General features: G+C 34.5%; 1 protein-coding gene across 1 annotated transcript in view; it reads right to left on the bottom strand.

Moving 5' to 3' along the window:
* Nucleotides 1-6,079: 6,079 nt before the first annotated feature.
* The window catches only part of COL5A2 (collagen type V alpha 2 chain), a 155,161-nt gene continuing 134,444 nt past the window's right edge, over nucleotides 6,080-26,796 (bottom strand). Inside the window, exons 39-54 of the mRNA XM_022567234.3 lie at nucleotides 26,492-26,599; nucleotides 26,326-26,379; nucleotides 25,733-25,786; nucleotides 24,762-24,923; nucleotides 23,993-24,100; nucleotides 22,748-22,855; nucleotides 21,272-21,325; nucleotides 19,182-19,289; nucleotides 18,571-18,624; nucleotides 16,346-16,453; nucleotides 15,901-15,954; nucleotides 14,754-14,861; nucleotides 12,562-12,853; nucleotides 10,730-10,917; nucleotides 8,457-8,696; nucleotides 6,080-7,771 (exon numbers count right to left, since the gene is read on the bottom strand). Coding sequence (XP_022422942.1) covers nucleotides 7,625-7,771; nucleotides 8,457-8,696; nucleotides 10,730-10,917; nucleotides 12,562-12,853; nucleotides 14,754-14,861; nucleotides 15,901-15,954; nucleotides 16,346-16,453; nucleotides 18,571-18,624; nucleotides 19,182-19,289; nucleotides 21,272-21,325; nucleotides 22,748-22,855; nucleotides 23,993-24,100; nucleotides 24,762-24,923; nucleotides 25,733-25,786; nucleotides 26,326-26,379; nucleotides 26,492-26,599 — 1,947 coding nt within the window. The 3' untranslated portion in view covers nucleotides 6,080-7,624. The remainder of the gene's footprint in view (nucleotides 7,772-8,456; nucleotides 8,697-10,729; nucleotides 10,918-12,561; nucleotides 12,854-14,753; nucleotides 14,862-15,900; nucleotides 15,955-16,345; nucleotides 16,454-18,570; nucleotides 18,625-19,181; nucleotides 19,290-21,271; nucleotides 21,326-22,747; nucleotides 22,856-23,992; nucleotides 24,101-24,761; nucleotides 24,924-25,732; nucleotides 25,787-26,325; nucleotides 26,380-26,491; nucleotides 26,600-26,796) is intronic.

The following is a 26,796-nucleotide window of genomic DNA, read 5'->3' as shown; positions in this document are numbered from 1 at the left end:
CAGCAAGAGCACAGATTTGAAGGAGTGAAGGCTGTAACTGCCTGTAAGAGCCCACAGGGCACAGCATTATTCAGAGAAACTTGTCAGATGTCTCAAGCAGGGGCTTGGACTGCATCTGCCTATCTGAATCTTTAGGGCTTACATTTGGACTACAGATGTCTTCAATTTTGTTTCATTTTTCTCATTAAAGTGACTAACAATTGTGGTCATTCTGTATCTCCAGCTGCCTTTCGTTATAAGATCTATCTCATAACAGTTTCAACTCTTGGGAAAATTGTTCACATTGCATTTCTACCTTCCTCTATTTATTACCATCTGAATCCACATTTTTTACTTCACATATGTGCAGACCAATCTCTTATAGTATTGATGGCATTTAACCATAATTGCTTATATATGTAGGCTTTTGTTACACACTCTTTAAATTGTGGTGAATCGTATTCTTAGATAAAAATAAATGCACTCTTCGTGTTTTTGTTTTTGCTTTTGACTTGTAAGATAGTACCATGGTAAGGCATTGATGTGAATTAAATATCATTTGAGGTGTTTGTTGATGGCATCAAAATCAAATCCAGCAGAGAATTAAAAGTGTAAGTTGTACAGGATTATGCTTAATTAGTACAATTTCATCTTTAGGGATCCTTATTATAACAGTCTCACTGGTATCTTTGCTTAGATTGATTTTCAACCAGAATTTTCATCTTTCTTCATATTTCTTTCTATTGGTCTTCTTGAGTTTAGTCATGAAAGAGCAAAAATGAGAATAGAAACTGCATTATTGCATGATGTGATGGCTCACATATCTTTAGATATAACACCCACTTTGTCTCCAGAGAGATGCTCCATACACACAACAGTTACATCCTCAGCCTGTTTCCTTTTCTATTCCCCATGTTAGTAAATATCATCATCTTCCATCCAGGTACCTAAGAAGCCAGAAACCTGAGAATAATCCTAAATCTCTTGCTGTCTCACCCTCTCACTCTTTCATCAGATTTTGTTGATTCTATTTCTTCAATCTCTTCAAGTCCATCTCTCTTTCTCCATCCTCAGTGGCATTGACTTCTCATTCCGTTACTTTTTCTCCAAACTTGTTCTAACTAAACTCTCTGTTGTCAGTCTCACTCATAGTAAAAATTCTCCCTGAGTATTGCTGCCGAGGTGATCTTTCCAATATGCAAATCACAACATGTAACTTCTTTGCTTAAAACTTCGGTATTTTGCAGTAAAGGTTCTATTGATATTTTGGATGGTTCAGATTTTGTTCAAAGGGATTAGCTTGCATGCAAGATATTCAACATCTTTGGCCCATCCATAAAATGCCTAGAATATTTCCCAACTGTTATAATCACAAACACCCTCCTCACACATTTCCAAGGGTTCTCTAGAGAGTATGTTTACACTCCCAGCTTATAACCAAAAATAGCTGCCGAAAAAAAAAAAAAACTTCTTCAGAATAATTTTCAATCTCTTTAGCTTGACATACCTTCATGGTACCTCCTTCTACTTTAACTCCAAACAATCCCTTGTAGGCAGTCTACTGCCATGTCAGCCTAACTGGGATTCCCTGAACAAGCCACAGCTCTTAAGAACTGCATACCCTAATTTATGTTGTTCCTTATATCTGGTATGCCTTCATTGCTCAAGACACTGTCTTAATCCCTCACAACTCATTAAGAGAAAATCTTTTCCAGGTAGTCTTCTTTGCTCTCCCTCCTCTCCAAATCCCAGCCTACTTTAGAGGGCTTAGTTCTGTGGTTCCACTGTGCATACTCCATTTAGATCAGTTATAACCATGTGTTTATTCAATTCAGTTGGTATATTGGTCTGCTTTACCCACAAATGGTAAAATGGTAAAGACAGCCTATGAAGCACGGAATGACTTCCTGTAGCATCAACTGGATACTACATTCCAAACAAAAAATATACCAATATCCTTCCTTACATGAAATACACAAGCAAGACATGCACTCACAACAGATTCTTAGGCTATAGTGTAAATTAATCGGCCACCATTGTGAAATTGGTTTTGTTATGTGAATTTTAAGTTCCATTCTATTTTATATTTGTATCTGCAATTTTCACAAATGATATTTTAAGTTACTCGTCATCTGTTAAAATTCATAGATCTGGAAGGTCTCCAGTGTATCCTCTTCTTTCTCCTACCCCCAGATCACGTCTGGTGGCACTATCTACTCACATTTACAGGAGCTCTAAGTAAACCAATTTGATAAAATGACTGTAACTACACTTTCCACATCCAGTGGGAAAAACAGACAGAAAGTGTATGTGAGTGTTTTCCTGCATCTTCTTTTACACCTATTACAATCAAACATTTTAATATTTGTCAAATTCTGATAGATGAAATTTAATATCTTACTGTTTTGGTTGCAGTTTTTCTTTCTAATGACATTATATTTCTTCCACATGTTTATTGGCCTTTATATTATGACTTTCTGAATTATCTATATAGGATTTTGCATAATTTTGCTTTTTTGTACTGATATTTAAGGGTTTTTTTTTTTTGCAAGTAAAGTATAGCAAGTCTTTTCTGTCATAGTTATTACAAAAATTTTCCCTTTTTAAACAAGCTCTTATGCATGCTCATTGAGTTTTATAATATAGATTTAAAATTTTAGAATCTGATATTTCAACATTTTACTTTGTTATTTATATATTTGCTTTCATTACCATTCCAAGATTATTAAACTACTCAAAATAATTTATGCAAATACTACATTTAGAGGTTTTTTAAAAAGTGAAATATTCAGTCCATTTGGGAAATGTCTTGGTTTAAGGACAAAGGAAGGAAACATTCTTTAAAATGATAAATGTCTATCAAGTAACTGTAACACCATTTATTGAATTAATGAGAATTAATTTAATTATACATTAAAAATATAATATAGACATGTATTTATATATATAAATCTAATATAGATATATAGATTCTTGTCTAAATACTCTTCTTTCACCATGGTCAGTAGATTTTTATTATTTTTTTCATATCTAATAGGAAGAGTGACCCATCTTTACTCAGCATTTCTGTTTTGGGGGGGATTCCTTAACATTTTTCTTGCATATTTTTGATTTCAATGAGCTTTAAAATGTTTTGTCATGTCCCATGCTTTTAAGATCCTACAGGGATTTTAAGTAAGATTGTGCTAAACTTATATTTTAATTTAGGAAAAAGAATTACATTTTTCAAATACTGAGTTTCCCTATGTGAGAAAAAGGCACAATTATGCCCATTTTATCTTATTTTACATACCTTAGTCAAAAGTTATGTTTTTTTTAAATCAGGTTCTATAAATGTCTTATCATGTTAGGTCCTTAGTGTTGTATGTTGTTATTGCCTTTGTGGATAGAATCACCTCTTCTGTTATGTTTTCTATCTAGTAATACAAATAGAAACAGTAATCAAAATACAATAGCAATAATGACATGTGCTTCATGCTAGTACATAAATCAACTATGAATATTCTCTAAATATACTTTTCCAGTTACACAGTAGATATTTTCTCATCATTCATTCAATGAATGTATTTTGAACAAACACAAATATCAAGCAGTATGTTGGATCCTTGTAAAGAGCCCCTGCCCTTATAAAAAATACAATTAATAGAGAAGATTAAGACTAATCAAATAATCATACAATTATAGAAAGCATCATAATTTGTGCTATAAGGAAAAAATACAAGGTGCCAAGAAAATTTATAACGGGGGATGTTATCTAACCTGGGAGGTAGTGAAGGGTGAGGACTCTAGGAGGATTTCATGAGGATACAGCATTGAACAGAGCTCTAAAAGATGAGTACTAGTAAACTGGGCAAAATAAATGCAAATGCAGATGGCCTTTGACAGGATGGGGAATCTGGTTTAGGAAATGGACAGAAATTCATTGTGTGTGAAGCAGAGAATAAAGCAGATGGTGGCAAAATGAAGCTTGAGAATTAGGCAGGAAGTCAGGTCATGCCAGAGCCTCATAAAGTTTAAGTATTTTTGTCTTTATCCTAGAAGCTACCAGTGAAGCTTTTTAAGGATGTGTGTGTGCGTGTGTGTGTGCGTGTGTGTGCGTGTGTGTGTGTGCGCGCGTGCATGTCTGTGTGTTGTGTTGGATGGTGGCGGAGAGTGAGGTGACATATTCAGGTTTATATTTCAGATTGATCGCTCTGGTTCTCCTGGGAGTAATGGATCAGAAGAGGGTAAGAATGGATGCTTAAACACCTTTCAGAAGGCTATTGAAGGAGCCCAGGTGAGAAATAATGATAATGTGAGCTAGGATAGTGGCAGTGGAGGTAGAGCGAAGGGTATGGCCATAAGGAACATTTAGGAAGCAAAACTGAAAATACTTAGCAATGCCAGGGTTCTGGCATTGTAAGGGAGAGAGAGGTGACAAGAATGACTACCAGGTTTCTGGCCTGCCTAAATGGATGAATGATGAGGTTCTTCTCTGAGATAGGGAACACAGAACATAAATCAGCTTTGAGATATAAGTATAGTAATTTGTTGAAACATAATGAGCTACTAGGACTTCTGAAATCCAAATGAAGATGGTGAGTTAAACATTTACGCATGCATTTCTTGAGCTCCCAGGAAAGATTTAGGTTGTGTATATACATTGGAGCTATTGACATCAGATAGAAATGACATGGATAAAGCCGGTGATGAAGAAAGAGTATTGAGTGTGAAGGTAAAGAGAAAAAGACTGGTCCCTGGGGAATGCTGACATTTACATATTGAGTAAAATGATCATTGATAAAGGAGACTGAGAAGAAAAGCTGCTCTTGGGTAAGCCAGCCAGTCTGATAAAAAAAAAAAATCATCCTACTGGCATGCCCCACGCTCCTTAGGCTTTTGGTTGTCTTTGCAGCATCACTGCCTTGGTTTGCCACTGTTGGACCTCAGCCCCCAAATCAGCTTTTAAGAGATTATTCTTAGTCTCTCCTAAAATTTTCATAATTTCAAAGAAAAGCGTTATCTTGAGGTGTTCTTTTTCATGGTGGGATAGGAACTCTAAGTGAGGTGGTTCCAATGATTATTTTTTTTTCCAGATTTTTCTTGCACTTGCTTTCTGCCATATAACAACATTGATGTGAGAAGAAATGTTCTCTACAATTTCTTTGAATCTTTTTTTAATTTAAAATAAGTTACATTGAAACTGGCTCATTTGCCAAATTTTGTGTTAGGAGTCTGGGACTTTTTCGGCATTGTCTGTGTTTTCTTTGCTATTTTTCTTCCTTTCTGTTCATTTGGGGAACTTTCATTTGTATTTTTAATAAAGTAATAATAAATTAATTTCACCATCCTCCCCAGCTGCAGATTATTTCACTTTTGATTATGCAGAGTTTGGGGTGTGTGTTGGACATGACGGAAAGAAGTACACTCGTCTAATGAAACCTATAGATGTGGAACAAAGGCAAGAAATTTGAGGGATTCTGGAATGGTCTGGGACAGCCTTTTATTTGTAACATTCCTGAGGTTCAAATAAGAAGTGGTATTTCTATAGTTGAAAATTATTAGTGCTTTTGACTTAAGAGAATCACCACGCATTTCTGGCTCATCTAGCTGAACTTGTACAACTTGTATAGGTTGGACTTGGAGGAAGTGTTACTACAAACAAAACTCACAAATCTTTAGATATATACATATTCAAATATTCAAAATCAAGACGTGGAGCTCAAATAATAACCAATTTGGGAGAAAATATTGTGAAATAAATATTGAAGGTAAAACTCTGCAAACATTTAGGCTAAATTCATATGTGATACACTGGGACATACGTTTTATTATCACAGTTTATTCAACCATAAAAAATAAGTTGCTTTTCTCTTGTTATCAATAGTCAGTACCCTGAGATTTTTAAGGGCATAGAGAGTGATAATTAGTGTCGTGTTGCCTTTGTGAGTGATGCTGCAAACTGATTTTCTTTATAAGCCAGTATCTACATGATGAAAGGTATTTGTTGTTTTATCTTTTAAACAAATGGCAAACAAAGAATACCACAACACCTAACTTTTCACTACTGAAAATGAAATGGATCTAATATGTTCAAAGGAATTCCACGAAACGAAAACCATTGACATGACAAAAGCGTGCATTTAATTCAATGCTTTGCAGAGATACATCACTAAAGTTGTGTGCATGGCTTGTCCTTTGGGATGGTCCCAGCTGTTTATTTTTAAAGAAAAAATAAAAATGGAGCCAACAAATGCAATTAAGGAAAAAAAATCCTTGAGACATAAGGGGACCTACATGTTCTAGTCTAAGAAACATGCAAGTATTACAAAACATTCCAGATACAGTATGACAGATGAACAGTGAACAGGCACTGGAACAATGCTCCTTCTTTCAGAAACGGGAAGTGTAACAGTTATGTTTTCACAAATGGTACTGATGAAACCATCTTTATTTTTAAAGAATTTTATAGAAGGAATTTTAGCACCATCATTAAAGGAAAAATAATAATACACTTTAGCCCTGCCTATCTCCAGTCTTGGAATAATCACAGAAGCATAGCACCTTTTAGTATCTAAAATATAAACAAGACTAGTAAGTCCATCCCAGCTTGTAGAGATGAGGTAGCTCATGCTAAGAAATGTTGGGTCATTTTTCCTATGAGAGTTCAAAGGCCAAATGTTCTAATTCCAATCATCAGATTTGATTAGAATCAGCTCCACAACTCTGAGTTTCTAAATCCTTTTCTTCATTATAGGCCTCAGGAAGATGAGATTGTACATGTGGAAGACTCTCAACTTTGGGTCCTGAACATTTTTTTTTAAAGTTATGTGGAAATTATTTAGCATTCTATGTTTTCTTAAACAAGGAAGTTCAAATGTATTTAACGGTATACTCATTTAACTTCTACCTATATTGACAGATCGAGTCAAGAGGGAAAGGTAGCTTTAAAATTGAATGAGGAAGAAGTCTAGATTCACCATACTTTACAAAAATTTAGGATTACTTTTTTTTCAGAAATTCCATTGAATATATACTATTTTAACATTCCATTTAAGACAGTGAGAAACTGATATGTTTTTCATGGTTCCCTTTAAAGAGTCTCCATGTTAGTTATACAATATCAAGACATGCATGTGGGTTTCAATCACAAGGATAAACATTTTGCTTTCATTTTTAATTGATAATCTGGAAATGAGAGGTCCCAAAAGGGCACTACTTTCTATTTTTCCAACTGCAGCCACGTGAAATAAACATGTGTTGTGGTCTTACATACCCCACTCTTTAAGCTATCTGCCAGGAAGAAAGATTTTCTTATAAATACTAAGCAATTTTGTCATTACATTGAAATAAATTGAAGAAAATGGAGATTTATTTATTCAAACAGTTTACTTTTTTTAAAGGTTGTCATAGTCATGGATCATCTTAAACCTAAACCGCTTATTGAAAAATATTTTAAATCAATTAAAACTTGAGGATTGTAAGTAAAATAAATATTCTGAAGGATAAGGAGGCCAGGCACTTAAGACCATATATACAATGCTGATGCAGGATCAGCCATTACTTCAAGAGTCTCAGGATCAGCTTCAAACAGTCAAAGTCCTGTGAATGGTGGTGGTCATTGAGGGTCGGGGTGGTGCTCATTGTTGATGTATCTCGGCTTGCTTCACACAAAACAAACTGGCCCAACTTCGATGCCAAATTCTTGGTCTGTACTGCCGACATCCACAGGGGCAAGATCTATAATGGGCAAGCGTGCCACATTCTGTGTTCTATATTCAAAGATGGTCTTGCCCACATTTCCATTTCGTTTCTGGAATTAAATGGTACAATGGGTTAACAGCATATACAAATTACTCCAAAGATTTTGGACAGCAGCTTCCAAACCAGTTTTTATAAGGTAAAAGCAATGATTTTTAGAGCACTATTTAAAAGTAAGAGCGCTGCTAACATGAAGTGAGATACTGGCATAACTGGCAGGCATTTCTCTCATTCTTTAAATTGAGAAAATGACCTTTATTCATTTGCAGCTTCCCAAATGGTCACTAACAATATAAATTATGAAAGCCTTTTTGATTTTCACAAGTGAAACCATAATTCATCATTAACTATTTTCCTTTTTTATATCTAGATATGCAAGGGGGAAGACATATAAATCAGTGAAAAATGTAAGGTAACTCAGATTGATTGCATATTTTAGAATCAGGAAATCATAAGCATGGAATTGAGATTAAATAAACTAAGTAACTTGCAGGAGAACCAAAGTGAGTTTGCAAAAGAGCTGCAAGGATCCAGTCCTTTATTGTTTTGTATTAAAACCTCTACCGGTATTTCACGTACTAACACACATTCAAATTTACCCTAAGGAACAACTATAAACAAACTGCTGTTGTGTTTATATACAGGGTAAAATTGCCCCCACCTCTAGTGCCAGGGCAGTATTTTTAACAAAATGATTTTTTTCTTCAACCAGATCAATATGGATCAAAAGTACTTACAGAGCAAGTATCATGAAGAACTACATATCTGAATCTAACGTTTCCCTCTGCTTTGATTTCTAAGTCATTTGACCCTTTGAGAACCACAGCTTTCTTGAAGTTCTTAGCTTGATCATCCATGTATCCTACACTGTTTTTACAGATGTAAGTAATGTTCTGGGAGGCTTCTTTCGATAAAAGGCGCAAGAAGGTCATTTGTGTAATGGCTGCATTAGGTGACTGGTGGTCTCCATAAACAAACTAGAAAAACAAAAAGAGTCTTTGTTATATGTGTCTACCCCTCTTGAGTTCTTATGGTTGGACTAATAAAATTGGCACAAGACAGATTAACAGGAGAAAAAGAAACAACTTTAAATCAGGACACAGAGGTCTCATAGAAATGGGACCTAAGAAGTGGCCAAAGCAGGCAGCTTTTATACTTTTTAGACAAAAAAAAACAAAAAAACAATAAAACAATAAATTTGAAAGGAATTGACAGGACAAAGAAACCTAGGTTTGGGTATGTAATTGGTAAGGAATTTAAAGTTTGGGCTTGGGTAGTAAATTAATAAGGAAGTAACAGGGTTTGTTTATACAGGCTTCTTGGCTCTAAATTCCCTGTCTCTGATGATAAAAATGTCTTTCTGTCCCCCAGTACAGGAACGGTACCTTTCACAAGGGAGATTTATTTCCTGCTTTCGGGGAGACAAAGAGCAGGGTCAAAGTGTCCCTCTTGCATCAACCGTTACTTAAATAACTTTAATTCAAAATAATCAACATGCCACTGAATCATATTTTTGGAGCGGCTTGCCCTGGGCCCCAATATATGTAATACTGATTAGTTTTATAGTGGGGTATGTGTGTGTGTGTGTGTGTGTGTGTGTGTATTGATTTCAGACAAATTAATTTTGAAGAGTATTACTTCTTTTGAAGAGTATTATTCTTTCATATAACAAGATATTATACCTATATACATAAAAATATCTTAAAATTTCTATGAATATTCACAAATAAGAAGCTTTGTCCTTACTACCCCAAACAAGTGGTGATGAAACCAAAGCTAATTATAACTCACCAGAGAAAGTTTAAGTATTTTTAAATTTGCTTCTCTATTTGTTTAAAAAAAAATCTTGAATATTACTTTTTAGAAGAAGTTATATACTTGGGCATAGGTTTGGATATTCAATCATGTAGCAAAAATAACTCACTGTTTTTATTGTTAATTATAATAAGAATTAGGACTTAACTATTGGTATAAAATCTTTTTTAACCCGACTGTTATACACTTGTAGGAAATATGAAGTACGAGTTTTCCATTAGCTAAAACAAATAATCAAAAATAACTTCCTACAGGATATTTCCTACCCATCTTCTACTTTGAGCTTTACTTTCAATGCTCCTATATGAGCTTTTTACATAATATGCTAACTAAATTACATTTCACTTAGGTATATTTAAATTAAAAATTTTTCCTTTTCATTAAATAATGGTTGATTCTAGTATATCCTACATATACCCATAATGTCCTCCTACTGTGTTTATTATGAACAGGAGTTCTGAGAAAAGGTCAGGAGCAGAGTTGAGAAGAAAATTTCAGAGTTAGGCTGCCATAAAGAGATCTGGAATAGAATTAGAATCTAAACACTGGACCATGAAAGAAACATAGAGGGGACTAGACTCAGAAAAATATCAATACAATTTACATAATCATAAAAATGCCTTAAGTTTAAATAATACTAAAAGGTTTGCAAAGTGATTCAATCATTAAAAATAATATTATAGTAATTATCTAATATTTATCCATAACTTACCAAATACTAGACACTATATTAAGCATCTTATATACACACAGAAACTATGAGATAAATATTATTGCCCTCACTTTAAAATGGCGAAACTGAAGCTCCAAAAGGTTAAGTGACTTCCTAAGGTCCCAAAGTTAGTAAGACATCCAGGTATGAGTCACCTAGGTCTTCTGACGCTAAATATACTTCCTGTCTTCCAACTATGGCAAGATCCCTTCAACTCTACTCCACAGTCAGTGTCATATGCATTAAAGGAGCTAATATGAAAAAATAATTACTTTTGTACATTCCATCAATGGGAAAATTATCATTCAAAATTTATGTTAATTTAATTCATAGTAATGTTTATGCAATGATACTGCAGTTGTAACTAATGAGAATATATCACTTCAAAGTAAACCCAGTCAAAAAATAATAGCACAGTCCTAAATACATACAATAAATAATGACAAGCAATGAATACAATTTTAAGTAAACATATTAAATTACCTGAGATCCTCTATTCATATCAAGACCATACCAAACAGGCTTATTATCAGGAGATTTGCTGGCCCACCAGGTTTTACGTGGTACACTGGATGGGTTTGCTGAAATACATGTTTCTCCTGTTTCCATGTTGCAGTAAACTTTGATTGCATCTTCAACAGATCCCTGGTTAGGATCAATCCAGTATTCACCTATTTTCCAAAATAAAAATATTTGCTAAATAAAAAGAATTTCAAACATGATTATGAGTCTCTAAAAGAATTAACAGAGGGTTCGAAAATATGAAGTCATTGATTAAGGACTCTTTGAAGAGAGAATCACAGTTAAAGAAACACTCTGCAGCTAAGGAAAAAGTAACTGTTATGCAGTTGGGCCCTTTCTACATGCCAGGCACCTTGCCAAAAGGTGCCTAAGGCTCAAAACACAAATGTGAAGAAAATATCATTATACCCATTTTATAAATGAGAAACTATACCCATTTTACAAATGAGAAACTATACGAAAAAGAGAGAATCCACAGTAAGTAAGCAGCTTTGCCAAAATGAACGTGTTCCCACTTAATTTGTAAAGCCAATATTTTAAAACAAATAATAATGGAATGTAATAAAATAATGTATTCGAAACTATGAATAAAGTAAGTAAATGAGTCAAACTACAATTAGAATGCTATGAATTATCTCACTGGCCTTATTTAGAATTGATCTTCTCATGTAGAAGAGATCCTTGAAGCAGGCTATACCAAGATAGTGCTTGGTGCTAGAGATACAGTCAGTAAACACACAAACTAATAAATTTTTGTGCATATATGTCTATGTACACATCTGTGTGTATATTTTGTACATATATAAAATATATGTATATATATTACATGTATATTTATATATGTATATATAAATATATACCATTTATATAATAGTATATGTAATATATGTATAAAATATATAAATATATGTATGTATATATAAAACGTATGTATAAAATATATAAATATATGTATGTATACATAAAATATATATATAAACTATGTAGGAAAAACTGCATTTTAAATGAAATGAAGGGGCATTTATTTGGTGGTGGGATGTAAGGTATAGAGTTAGTAATCGAATTGCTTATTCTGCAAAGATAACAATTTTAGCTATCCCTGTTAATATCATTTCAAAGTTAACTGAAACTCTTAAGCATTTCATAGCTCATTCCTATGGCCTAGGATCTTTCTTTTCCAGGTCTTATTAGATTAATCAAAATGATAGAATTTTGCAAACTTCAGGCATGGCATATACAACTAGAGAAAAAGACTATTTAATTCCAAAATATTTTATAACATAACTATAACATAATCCTGCAGCAGAGATTACTGAAGTGTGATTTGTAGAACAGTAAATGACATGAAAAGAATTCCATATTCAAATAAATTTGGGAAATAAAATTTATACTTTATTCTACTCTTGATGATCCAACTATATGTTAGCATATTAAATCCCTGAGAATTACTGAGGTAACCAAATATATTTAACCTTGCGTAAGCAAGTATTTTGGACATTTATATCACCACAAAATTATCAATATTTTAAGACTTCTGGATGGAAATGGAACTACCACCGTGAAACTGGATCATGAATAGGCTACATCCTCTATTAAAGCGCTTAGCTTCTCACGCCCTAATTTTTCATATCATTGGCCATCCCCACCACTAAACCACAAACTCTGTGACTGTCCACCATTTTCTCTCTTGTGTCTATCACTAAATAGAGAGTAAATAAAATATTTTGGAATGCATTGGAGAATTACACATCAGAAGCAATGAGCTTTGCTCAAATGGGCAGCTGTCTACTCACCGCTCTGCTTTGCAGAATGGCAAAGCTTTAAGTCATCACAAGTTCGGGCTGGGTGCTTTCTAGAGCCATCAGGGCTGCGCATGGTTTCGATCTGACTACTGAGTGACTTCAGGGTAGCATGCACCCCTGGGTCCGTTTTGTTTTTGTCATCAGGAGCTGCCTGATCTTCAGTAAATTCTGGAAGTGGATCTGGCATGCTCTCATCATAGTGCCCCATGATATCCCCAAGAGCAGCTGTAAGGTGGCCAGGGGGACCCGGAGGGCCAGGGGGACCAGGCTCGCCAGGAGGACCCTAATTTAAAAAAATTGGAAATACATTTAACACATTTTTTTGGTTTTTGTTTTTCTATTGGACGCAAAGGCATTGATGGGACTTGGTGCAGAGAGAGTTACAATGCAACACCCCAATGTGATGGTACTTGGGAGATCTGTGACTCATGCCCTTTTTAAACTAGATGGTTCTGGCCTGCGAACCTGTAACATTCCAAGGGTGAGAAATGATGCATAATTGCTTTTCAGGCAACATATCTGCAAGTTGGCATCTGAGGTAAATAAAGAGCAAAGCACAAAATATTTGCTTTGATGTTTACCCTTGAAGATGCAATACACTTTATGTTAAGAATATATAGATATGCACACTCATTTCCAAACTATTCTGGGCAAGGCACAACTAAGATGTTTTAAAAGGATTTATGGACAGAAGCTGAATGAGGATATGTAGAGGAGTTGTGGGTGCTAGTTCTATAAGACTATACATCAACGCCAAGGAAATACACACAAGAAACACCCGCAAGAGAATTTCCCCGTATTCCCAAATAAGGGGGAAAGCACAGGAAGTCTTTTTATGTGTATTATTTAGTGTGTAGATCAAAATCCTCTCTACACTAAACAAAACTGGAGGAAGTTCTCTTTGCCCTTTTTATTAGCAAAAAATAAAGAGCTGTCTTACTTTTTTTTGCCGAACAAGAACTACTAGAGCAAAAGGGAGATAAGTACAAAAATTGGCAGAGGCTAGAAAAGTGGATCCTCTCTATTAATTTCCTTCTGCATTTTCTCAAGGAAGAACTCAGCAACTTGAGAGAATTAACCAACAACCTGAAGATATGTGTGGTCCACATCTCTCGTGGGGAGTACAGTCCTGGCAGGCAGAAGGCTGGAGTTCTGTTACTGGCTCCGCCACTTGTTACATGGCTCTGGAAAGTTGCATCAACCTCTAGTGCAAACATTTCCTCACCGTCAGGAGACTTTTAAATCTGTGTGGTTTTTTTTTCTTTAAGATCATATCATGATTCCATACATTCCTTTATGCTAATCTCAGGGGGGGAGATCTTTTTTCTATCAAGGACCACTAAAACACAAGATGAAGTCAATCGAGAACCACATAAGTCAGAGGTATTCCAATTCTGTGGCTGTTTTCCATTTAAAGATAGAGAAATAAACAAATAGAAAATATTCCTCTTGACGACCACAGGAAATGTAAAGCTATTCTTTCCATGTAATAAATATTTGGCTTAATGGTATTGACAATAAAGGGCAGAGACAGAATAAGAAAAGGAAAATAAAACCAAAGAGGAAGAAACACGAGGGAGGGATGCATAAACTCATATACACACATGCACATATATACATGCAAGCATGGCAGATAGAGGAGACTGTTTCTCAAAGTTTGTCTTCTAAGAAGCCAAAGTCTAACTAAAGTAATTTTTATAGCTTTACATAATCCTCAAGTCAATACTACAGAAATATTTTATTAAAAGTTTTCATTGAAATCCTTTCTGAATTTCATTTTCAGTAAATAACTCTTCGATTTCATAGGCTTCACTTTCCAGCATTTTCATGAATGAATGCATTCATCAAATCTCACATTTAGTCTATTGCCTTTTAAAGCAAAGCAACATTTCCATAACTCTAATTATAGTACAGTCATAACTTACTATTTGCTTTCATTGATATCACAAGAAGTCAAGGTCTAGGTAGCTTGGACTCTGATTTTATATACTCTGAATAATCTGTATTAAAATGTTTGAAATAGCTACTTATACAGACAAGCTCTTATGTGACTTTCAGACTTGTTTTCAGGGTTCCCTGAAGTCTTTTGTCCATCATGCTGCACAGACATTCTTTAGACAGAATCCAAGCTATAAGAATCAATAGAATCAATCAATCACTTGCATACAAATCTGTGATTTTACCTCAGGGCCTGCTTCTCCGACACTGCCTCGTACACCAGGAGGCCCGATGGGCCCAAGTGGCCCAGGGTTTCCTTCTTTACCTGAAGGACCAACTGGGCCTGGAGGACCCTGTAAGCAACAAAGACTGCATTTTAGATTCTAGGAAGAAAATCTTTACAATACCTTTCTCTGATCAAAGAACTATTTCTTTATGGAATTATCAGAGTGATTTCTCATATTCGTTTTCCTAATGACTAATAAATGGAGTTCTAGCACTTTCTAATGTTTACTACTTCATCACACATGAATTTTCCACCATCCATGCAAGGTAAAAGACCAGTGTCAATTAAAAACGTTAATGGACGAGTCATCTACTTTCACTGGTAGGCAATGTTTCATCAAATTTCATGTATTGTACACCTAACTAGAAATTCAATTAAGTAGGAGTAAGAAAATGACAGAAGGAGTGTCTGATATAAATTAAATTTGTGCGCCTATACCCCAGAATCTCATCACATCCTAGTAATTTTGATACTGTTCTCAATTTTATGTGTGATTTGTTTGCACTGTATTTAGATACAGAAATACACTAAATACACTGTATTTAGATGCAGAAATTTTTTCTAATGGTTTTCCTAAGTAATTATGTGTGTCAATTGTCTTACGGCATTAATGACCTATTAGAGGCAGCATTAATACTAATATAGAATTTCTATAAGCTTCAAATATTGGTTTCATTTTATGATTTGCTTCCTAGTTAGCCTTATGCCAAACATTTCTGAGGAACTATTACAATTACTTAAGGGAAAAAAATAAATACAGCTTCAAAATCTATCTCCACTTCATAGTAAATCCTATTATATCATTTCAAAGAGTACAATTAAATGGAAATTTCAATAAACACAGAGTAAGAAAATGAACTAACAGATGAGTATATCCACCCTAGGTAAGAGATTTTAATGTGGGCCCATGAAGTAATATGTCATATTTCAGGATATTTCTACTTAAAGGTCAATGTGAATGGTTTGTCTCATATGTTTGCTGCCAGCTTCAGAGAACCTAGGCCAACTCCAACTTCAGTACCATGAAAATGATACTGAAGCACTAACAGTATGCCACCAGGAGCATTGTTATTTACATCTGCAACTTATTAAGTTTTGTTACTTACTCTTGGGCCAAATGGTCCTGGGATTCCAGCACTGCCTTGTTCACCATTGGGACCCTTAGTAGGAAAAAATAATGATGCCAAAATATTTATATCCTACGTTTTACCATTCTTAGCTTTTTCAAATGTCCCGTCATTGACTTTAGCAACATAAACTACTTTCATAAAGTCATCAACCTCTATAATGTTTCATGAGTTGACCAATACTAAAGACAACTGTAGGAGTAATGATGCATATATCCTTTTGCTTTATTTCTTTCCTACAAAATTACAGCAAATATATGAACAATTATATTGGATAGCTAGGTAATTAGTTATTCATCGAGATATCCTTTGAGATGAAAATAAGATACAAAAAAAACCCATCCATTTTATAGACAAATGTTCATGTCAAGATACCTGTGTATTCTCACATGCAGGGCAAATAATACTTAAAGGGATAACTTACAGGAGGCCCAGGAAGACCTTGAAGACCAGTAAAGCCTCTGTGACCCTTCTGACCTCGGTCACCTCGGTCTCCATGATCACCTTTGTCACCTCGAGGTCCTTGGGGTCCCTAGAAATAGGGTCATAGCATGGATATTGCCTGTTGAGACTGCAATTTACTACAATTTTACTTTGTGCAATTGTATTTGCTACAATTTTGGGTACTGTATTTTATATGAACTAATATATTTACTTATCTAAATAGTATTAGACCTAGGAATTTTTGTCTCTTTTTCTCAAGGAATTAAGGCAATCGTTAAAATCATAAGATGTATAATAACGCTTTCCTAAAGATTCAGTTTTTTTATGTTTATCCTACATTCAGACTAAAATGAGGTATTTTAAAGTTTGATCTAGCCTATCTGAGACATTTTCCAAAGATTATATTTCACATATTTAGCTGATATCATTATGTAAAAATACTGCCACCATATATAGATTCTTTTAAATTAAAACGTGAGTTCTTATTTACTTATGTTACTTCTAAGAATAAAATGTTTATTAAATTTGCATATGCAGACAAACTAACTAGATATGAGCTGGGACTATGTTAAGAAATTGGCCATATTTGAAAGTTGCAGAGGGAGTAGATCTTAAAAGTTCTACCACAAGAAAATAAAATTTGCAACTATGTGGGATTATAGATGTTAGCTAAACTTACTGTGGTAATCATTTCACAATATACACCTATATCAAATCATTATTACCTTAAACAAGTACAGTGTTATATGTCAATTAGAGCTTAATAAAACTGGTGGAAAAATAAGAAATTGGCAAAAACTTGTTTGAACAAATGAAAGAGGAATATCATCACCGAGCCACATCCAGCCAAAGAAAACACAAAGAACTCTATGTTATCCTCATATCTGCAATATCTGTACCCAAATCAATCAACCCTGATCCTGAGAAACTAAAGAAAAAGCAATAGTTGAGAATCTAATTGTGGAACAGAAGCTACACCAAGAAGTGAAAATTATCTGATCAATCTTATCAGTCACAGACTTTTTCTTTGTTTGTAAAAGTCTCGGGTAGTAAAGGCAGCTCCAAGGGTCTAGTGGTTCACAGTAAACTGACAAGTAACACAGGGTCACCTACTACAGGGAAAGCTTCTGTTGTCTTTAAAGTTTTTCTAAAAGAGAATTGAAATTCTATCAATCTGACTTTGGAGAATGGAAGATACTATCATATACACTGGCTCTCAGGTTAACTTTTCCCTTATTAGTTTTTTGTTCTTATTTTGTTTGGTTCTTATTTTTTAAATTGGATACCCTAATTTTCAAACAGTACGAGAATCTTTTTTATAATAAAAACAAGACTAGACCTCAGTAACTTTTACATATCGTATAAAACAATGTAAATTTAAATACTAAAATCAGTTTGAATGTTTTTATAATGTCAGAAAGGTTATTTTATTTTAGGGATGCCCCTAAATTTCATAATTAAAATAAACTAAACCAGAAAGCACCTATTTAAATTATTAACTAGAGTTCATTTAATCATGGAAAACAAATTGTAACTGGTTAGAAAACCATTCACTTGACATGCCATGTAACTGTAAAATCTTCTCTAGCCTAGCTCAAATCAAAGCTGAGAATGATGATTTAATAATAGGTCATAATTTTAAGGCTATAATTGTTCTTCGTGAATATAGATATTGATATTGAATACAGATATTGATTTATATAATGTGTGTGAAAGAAACATGACCCATTAGACTGCCCGTAAGAGATGATTCACTCATGATAAGACATCAATATAATAATCATTAACCTCGAAGCAATTGCAAAGAGCAAAAAAATCAGAACATGGGCAGGGCAGTCTAGTTGAAAATAAAATATATTTGAATAGTACTTTCCAAGTTTACAAAGAGCTTTCAAACCCATTTTCCTATGTAATTTTTAGAAAATCTCAGAGAATCGCACTATTTCTCCTGTTATTTTGGGAGAAGATTGTGACTCTAAAAGTCTTAATTGATTATTGAAATAATTTTTAGTTAAATTCAGAGGAGCTATATTAACATTATAAAAACAAATATAAACTCCTGGGTATCATTTTAAATCAACATTTTGTTCAAAGCTTGAAGAATTTGGTAATTTTCACTTATGAGTCTTAAATTGTACTTCTTCTTTGGGAGTATATTTTACGTAAGAAGACATATATTTTAAAAAAAAACAACAGAGAACTTACAAGTAAGCCACGTTTCCCAGCTCGACCAGGTGGTCCAATAGGACCCCGAGAACCCTAGAAGAAATTTTCACAGATATTAATACAAAAATATGGATGTATTATATAGACATAGAATTCAAGAATATATGTTTGTAGTTGAATACTTATATATGTGTATGTGTGTATCTAAGGGTATAGTTCTATGGCTAATTAATTAAAACCAGGCTGAAGTCCCTAGGTATAAGAATGTGCTCACTATAACCCCAATGACATTTCTATAGTCAATTTTATCTATGGTCTTCACTGAATGAAGATCACCTTAGTCGTTTACATAAGACATTACTTGCTTAAATTTAACATGACACATCCTTATTACATTTCCTATAAACAACAACATTTTTAGATGATGAAAGTCAAAGCATCAGGGTTTTTGAATACCTATTACCTATACCTAATACCTATTAGAAATCAAATTTTTAAGACTAAAAAAATTAATTCCTAATTGACTGTTTATCATTCTTTGTTTAGAGTCCTTAATCAAACACACATGTCATTGAATGCAGGCATATATGTAGCTCATAATACAGTATGTTGATGTTTATAACTGTCAGTGTGAAACTGACTCTCCTTACCGGATCTCCTCTTTGTCCTGCATCTCCTGGGGCACCAACGGGACCGGGAGTTCCAGGGGCACCCTGAGAGCCTGGCAGACCTGCAGGCCCAGGGTCTCCACGATCACCCTGACAAGAAAACCATGATATTATTTTTTTAATATTAATTCTAAAACAGCCGTATTCTATATGCTCATGCTATTCATGAAAAGGAAAAATATAACTTTTTAAAACATATTTATTATTTTACTAATATTTTACTTAAATATTTTAACTATATTTGCTTATTAATAAATCAAACTGAAAAGAATGAGATATTTTCCCCCAATTTCATCCCTCCCCTCACTCTCACCCTATTATTCCCATAGTCAAGATTGCTGGACTATAGGAGTGGTCACCTCCAGGATTCAGCATGTTTCTTAGACCAATAAGCCTTCCAACTGGGGTATCCGTGCACTTGGTATAAACAAAAACTTTCCAAAGAGTGTAAAAACAGGGAAAATTCTAAGGAAACCACTTTCCAGATTTTCAACTTCATATGTGTTCTTTCAGAAAACTGGCTTGGAGCATCCTTCCCTACTTCCTCTTTAATAATCACCCTTCTCTCATTTTATGAAATAAAAGCAGATATCATACAATCTGCAATCTTATTATGCTGCAGTGCTTCGAAGAATAAACACCACTGGGCATCAAACTAAGGGACTTTTCCAGAATGCACAGTTCACTTAAGAATAAAGCAAAGAGGTATTCGGAAAGAAAGAGGCGGCTCCTTATTTTACCCGGAGGACCCCATTATGACAAGGCTCCTAATCTTACTTTTCTCTTTAAGTCAGAGATGAGATTATTGTTACATGAACGTGTATTAATATAATTATTTGACTTGAGAAACGGAGTCAGACCTTTTTTCTGACAGAAGTTAAGTCTTATTTGACTGATTAGTTTGGCAACCAGGATAAACTCTGGCAATTAGGTTGGAGAATTGATACATAATACATTGAATAAGCTGAATTGGCAACTCCAAGATTTTGAAAAGAATATATTGAAAGCACATGTACATTTAGAATTTACCAAGAATTACCTCCTTTGCAACAATTAAAACTTGTGATTAAAATAAAATGTGATGGCAACTTAACTTATGCATAGGGGTTCATAGATTTTCAAAATTATATCAGGGGTACATCAGCAAAATCTTTGAAGACTACCACACTGGATAATATATTACCGACCGAGGGAAAAACCCAGATGCCAAGAGAATTTGCATTCCTTGGCTTTACGGTAGATGGAGGGGAGTGGCCTTACCCCAAGATTCTTCAAAACTCTTTCTTCCCCTCTCGTTGAGTGCCTACTAGATGCTTTAAACAAGTTATTTGAAACACAAATGCCCAGTGGTATAGGTACGAATCATATTTAAAGTACTTGAAAATTGAGGTTCAGAAAATATGTTCAAGATCACATAGCTAGTTACTTAAAGAATCAAGATTCCAACCAGGTCTCTCAGGTTTCAAAGCGCATTCTGCTACATGATGAGCTCCTGGAGTGGAAAGAGCCTCTGCATCATAATAGACATTAGAGAGGGTTTTTGTTTTTGCCTTCCATTTACTACTAAGTAGTCTGAGACAACTGTGTGACTGCCCAAAGACACTAGAGTTTCAGATAAAGTTGGGGATATTTTCAGTTCAGCACATGTCTAATTTAAAAACACATCATGAAATATACAATATTTAGAAAGACATGGTTTATTTCCTCATGGGGCATTCACTTTAGGAGGTGAGTAGAGAAATTTAGATGTTAAACAGCTCTATTTGTGCTGCCATACTTTTGTGAATGAGTTTGAAATTTAGACTACTTCATATGTATCCTCATCTAAAGCCTTCATGGTGCACCTTTTCCTACTGTTAATTAAAAAAATGCCATCTCACTTGGCTGTGTATTCAAACTTTCATTTATAAGATCTATTCAAATTATGACATTACAAAAAAGATTGTTACAATCAGAAATTTCAGGGCTGCATTGGAGCTATGAGAAGAAAGAGTAGCTTTTTACTCTTTAGTATTACAAAGATTTCAAATTTACATTACTCCAGATTTTTTAATCAGTGAAATTGCCCTTACACGTTCTCCAACAGCACCATCCCGTCCTGGAGTACCATCATTACCAGCTGGACCCTATAAAGAATCATATTTGAAAAATGAATTAACTGAGTAATAAAAAATCACATTCCAATTGCCAGAAAAATTACAGCACGTTTTCCACCTCTCTTCCATATTATAAATTAGCATTTATGGAAATTTCAGTAGAAGAAAGTCTTCTGCCATCTTTCTATTACTTTGATTTGCCTGTAAAATTATTAACACATTCTTACATTTTTGGTGCCAACTTTAAACGCAGTTTTGTTTAAGACACTATTTTCCACTTACAATTCAGTGCTTATAAAGTGCAATGTTATTTCCTTTCCCCACATACATATTTCATATTCAAGTATTAAGAATGCCCAGTTATTTACTATAGCAGCTCAACTTTAAAACTGTCCTGACATTTGCTACAAATTTGGGCTCTTCAATGTTTGGTGTGAAACAGTACTAAATCTATGTTCAGGTTGGCTTAATCAACCTCTTCAATGGTGGGCCCAGAGGAGGTGCCACCAGATGGAGGAGCTCCACCACCAGAGAAGCCCCCAGACATTCCTCCTGGTGTGCCTCCTGCACTAAGTCTAAATTCTTCATTTCTATTTTTTATTTTTAAAAAAGAAAAAGTATTCAAATTCTTCTAAATAAATAGACAACAATTACATTCCCGGTATTTTATGTTTTGTTTATATTATCAGTGAATGGTTTTCCTCACATTTACTTACCCAAATAATATCCTTAAAGTTTAAAGTAAAATATCTGTGTTTAGATATTAAATTACTTTAAAAAATATATAGTCTTCCTTTCCTATTTTATTTTGATTTTTTTCAGAACTATATTTTTACCATTTGAGCAAAAATTGCTTTGAAAGGCATTGACTGTTTCTTTCAAGAAAATGTGACACTAAATGTTTGGTGATTTACTCATTAAAGCACTGAACAGAGGAAATTCCAACCTATAACTTCTCAAATCACCTTTCAAAAGCTGATTTCCTCTCAGAAGAGACTAAGGGAACATGATCTCCATAATGTAACTTTATAGGGATATGTAAGTAAAAGCATCTCTACTTACTTTGCCCTCTTCACAAGCTGTAACAATTATATTAATCCTATCACCATAAAACTTGGCAATTTTGACAAATATGCCATTACAGAATGAAATACTAATAAGAGAAAAGGTAAATGGTTGTGTCCTTTCACCTTCAAAATAATTTGGCAACAAAATAAATCAACTAAAATACTTGGCTCCAGACTAGACGAAAGTCAGTGCAAGACACAAATCTTACTACTTTTTCTTATGTCATCATTTAGTCAACTCTCTAGGCAAGAACACATCAAGAAACATCACTAGGAAACTTCCTTCAGGTCAAATGTACAATTTCTAAATTGACTTCTAAATTTAAAAAATGTCCCCGGAACACCCAGATGAGGAGGGGAGAGGGATTTTCACTGTAGTACTCACTTCAGGTCCTGGTTCTCCCACAGGGCCATTTGAGCCTGGGGGCCCCACTGGTCCAGGCGGGCCTTTATCTCCTGGTGCACCAGTTGGTCCTACTTTTCCTGGTGTGCCCTGAAATAAAAGTACAAATATGTCCACCACTTCTGAAGAAGTTTAAGGAGGCCAGTTCACATAAAGGCTACATTTATTCAAATGGCACCCCAGTCCCTCCTTCTATAGTAATAATTGTCCATTATCCCACAACACTCAGGTCACTGTAGTGCCTTCCCAGAGGCATGCGCACTTCTTATCACAATCATCCTGACATATCAAAGGGAATAAAAAGCATCCTTTGCACCAAGTCAGGTTCATTTTGGTTTCTAATCTGATGTATCATTGTCATTTCTGGATGCCCTTCTTGAATCTGTGTCACTAGTAAGATTTGCTCATCTTTATTCATTTCTGCTTTGTCTGCTCACTTTACTTCTATATCCTGGCACTTTGGTCTCAGTATTGGGAGATTTTACCTCCAGGTTCCTTGGCTCACTCCTGATAACAATAAGACAGCCCTTAACTCGTGGTTTTCTGGTTTCACATCTCCACCCACATGTCCCCAGTTCCAAGGTCCCAGCAGTAAATCTCTCTGTCTACATTCCATATAAAAACACCATTTTTTTCTCAAGCATGTAAACTTTCAGCAGTAAAATTTAGTCTCTTCAAAGCTAACAGTGAGTTAAACTTTTATCCATACTCCAGGGAATATGAAATTCTTAGCACCCTCCAGGGAACAGGAGATTACTTTCAGAATCCTTCTTTATTGTTCACCCCACTTTCACCTCCAATATTACTTTAGCTCAACTACTTCTTCCCTTTGATGGTTTATGAAAACTTACTCTCTCAACTGTGAAATATGAGTGTTTCTGTTAGGCATGCTTATTTAAAAAGAGGCTACCTACTCACCAGGAGATTATCCCCTTTCTCTAGCTCCATGGATATTTTTAATCTTTGAAGAAAGATTTAGAGTCACCAAAATCTATATCCTTATTTGTCTACTTCTCTAGTCCCAGAGATAAATGACTATATTTTTCAAGGACTTTCTAAGGTACTTAAGTAAAGAATTTGACATTTAAAGTCAAAAGGTTTTTAAGATACTCAGAATCTGTGTCTAAAAAAGACTTCAAATCTATTAAGAAAAAAAAGGATAAATTTTCCCTTCACAAATTTTATTGCATATAATCAGATGAAATATCAACCAGCGCAGCTACTCACTGCTGGGCCTGGAAGGCCGGGCATCCCTCGCTCTCCACGCTGCCCCGGCATGCCGACGATTCCTCTTTGCCCAGTAGTTCCAGCTGGACCAGGGGGACCATCTGGACCCTAATTTTGAGGACAAGCTATAATAAGGAATTCTCCAGGGAAAACTATATGCAAGCACTTTACAATAGATCACAGCTTTACAGGTTTTTTGGTATGAAAAAAAGTTCTCTGTTCCATAAAACCATACTATGTATGAGTAGTCAAGATGTGTAATCCACACTGAGCCTCTAACATTATTTAAAGGTGAGAATGGCCCATTTAGTTGGAAAGGAACTTAAAGATTAATGTGAATATTAGTAGAATAAAAGAGGTAACTATTCAGGCAAATATTTTTCCTCTTTTTAAAACGACTAGAAAAATTTTAAAACAAAGAAATAGGGCTCTATCTAAACATATTAATGTTGAGGTATTTGGATATTAAATAAAATAGTTTGGTTTAAAAAAAGATTCTTCATTCAATACAGATATTTAACAAAAAATGTTTCCTTGTTTAGTTTCTGAACACCATATCCATGACTATTATATTTTTATATCTGTACATATACTTTTTCCTAGAGCAGAGAATTATAAATTAAAAACCTATAGGGCATAATGCATTTAAAGGATTATGAAAGTGCTCAGGATAATATATAAACAGTTTCTCTGTGGCAGTAATTCTTATGAATTTTTACTAGTAAATATCTCAGTTAGAGGTGGTCTAGAACAAAGATTCCAAACTTACAGGTTGCCCATCTTCTCCTGGGTCCCCTTTGTCTCCTGGACCACCAGGGGGGCCAGCTGGTCCTCGATCTCCTACTCGTCCGTGAGAGCCGGGGTCCCCAGGAAGACCTGGAGGTCCCTCCTTCCCAGGTTCCCCTAAGGGCCCTGCAGGTCCTGGAGCTCCCTAGTACAACACAGAAAGAGACCCAGGAGGGCAAAGTGGAAGCCACATTAGAAGACCTAATGTGATGGTCTCTGCCTCAGAGGCAGATTCCCAAGCCTCACAGGTCCATTTTTCCTGTTAGATGATCACTCAGTGGATTTAAACAAAAATAAAAAACACAGCTGTCACACAGCTGATTCATTTCCCAGAGGAAAATCTAAATTATTTGCAATTACCTTTTAGTCATTATTAAAAGTGTGCTGACAATATTGAAAAATCAACTACACTTCAATTAAAAAATAAATAAAAGTAAAGTGATTTGGAATTGCAAAAAAAAAAAGTGTGTTGAAGTTAACTTGAATTTTCAAACTCCATAAGGCTCTGCCCCAACAATGAATACATAATATTGATATTTTATTGTCTGACCTGATCTTATAATGAAAGAATAACTTTTATTAAAGATAATTTCAGAGATTCTTCCTAACTGAAAGAAATGATTATTAGCACACAATAATGTTACTATTTAGTGCCCAAATGAAGTAACAGTCAAACATTGGAGCTTAAAAGGATTTGCAAATAAGCTCCTCCAGGAAACACTGGATGATTCAAGAAGGATTTGCTCGACAGCTTACCACTATGAATTATTGGGACAATAGTTGTCAACATGCGATAACAACTAATTAAGGGATTAAACAAAAGAACAAATAATAACTCAATTAAATATATGTGTGTATCATTATAATATGTACATATGTATGTGTTTGTGTGTATTTTTATGTGTGTGTAAAATTACTCTACTATCAATGATTTCAATTACTGAATCGACTTACAGTAGGACCTGGAGGTCCAACTCTGCCGGCAGAACCAGGAAATCCTGTAGCACCCTAGAAATATAATATCATATAAGTAATTTTAAAATAAAAATTAATTCTATACACTTTATAGGGATTATTAATTTTACAGGGATACTTAGGCCTTTATATTCCTCTTGTTATGATCAATATATATTTTTTCTTGTATCCTATGTTTTTGGGAATGGATCTGGATTAACTAGTAGGAAGGATACTATTTTTCTCTTTCCACTTTCCATTTCTCTTGAATACATACAAGTATATTGAAGGCAAGGGCTAGAATCACATTAATATTTTATATAACAGAATTATACAAAGTACTTTGACATTATTCATTCCCTCTTCCATAGGTAATATATTATTTATGTTACATATGAGGCAGCTGGGTCTCCAAGATCAAAAAACTAATTTTAACCCAGATCTGCATCAAAGTTAAGCGCTCCTTCCACTACTGTATAGTTATACAACTAAAAATTTGTTGTTACGGGTTCAAATGAACTTTAAAATGGCTATAAAATAATAGGTATCTGTGGCTAGCTGTGTGTAATTCCCAGAGCTTCAAACCAACTTACAGGTGGACCCTGAGTTCCTCGACCACCTTTTAGTCCAGGAACGCCATTAGGACCCTAAATAGAACGAAACAAACAAAAGATCACTATAGGATAGAAATACGGTCTAAACACAAGGTCAAACAGTGGGCACTGGACTCAAGTTGTGTCTTTTTTATTTGAAACTTACATGAGGGCCTGGGGATCCTGCTAGACCTTGTGGTCCAGGAGAGCCAGCATCGCCCTTCTGTCCTGGCTCTCCAGGTTCACCTTTTACTCCAGGCTGCCCATCAGGACCCTACATTAATTGAACAAATAAGCAATTGATCATAACACTTATAGATATATTATTTCATGATAATTATTCCTAACATATCATTTATTCATATATGGTATAATGGTGCTTTGAAATCAGTATAAAAGCATAGAAGAAAAGAAAAAGCCCTGATAAGATCTTTGAAGACAGTCTGAAAAAATGTTACACTACCACATTTT

This window comes from Delphinapterus leucas, chromosome 8, assembly GCF_059928025.1.
Source record: "Delphinapterus leucas isolate spDelLeu-1000000601 "Yukka" chromosome 8, BTC_Dleu_Yukka2, whole genome shotgun sequence".
Taxonomy (NCBI): Eukaryota; Metazoa; Chordata; class Mammalia; order Artiodactyla; family Monodontidae; genus Delphinapterus; species Delphinapterus leucas.
This window is presented reverse-complemented; position numbering and strand designations above follow the sequence as displayed.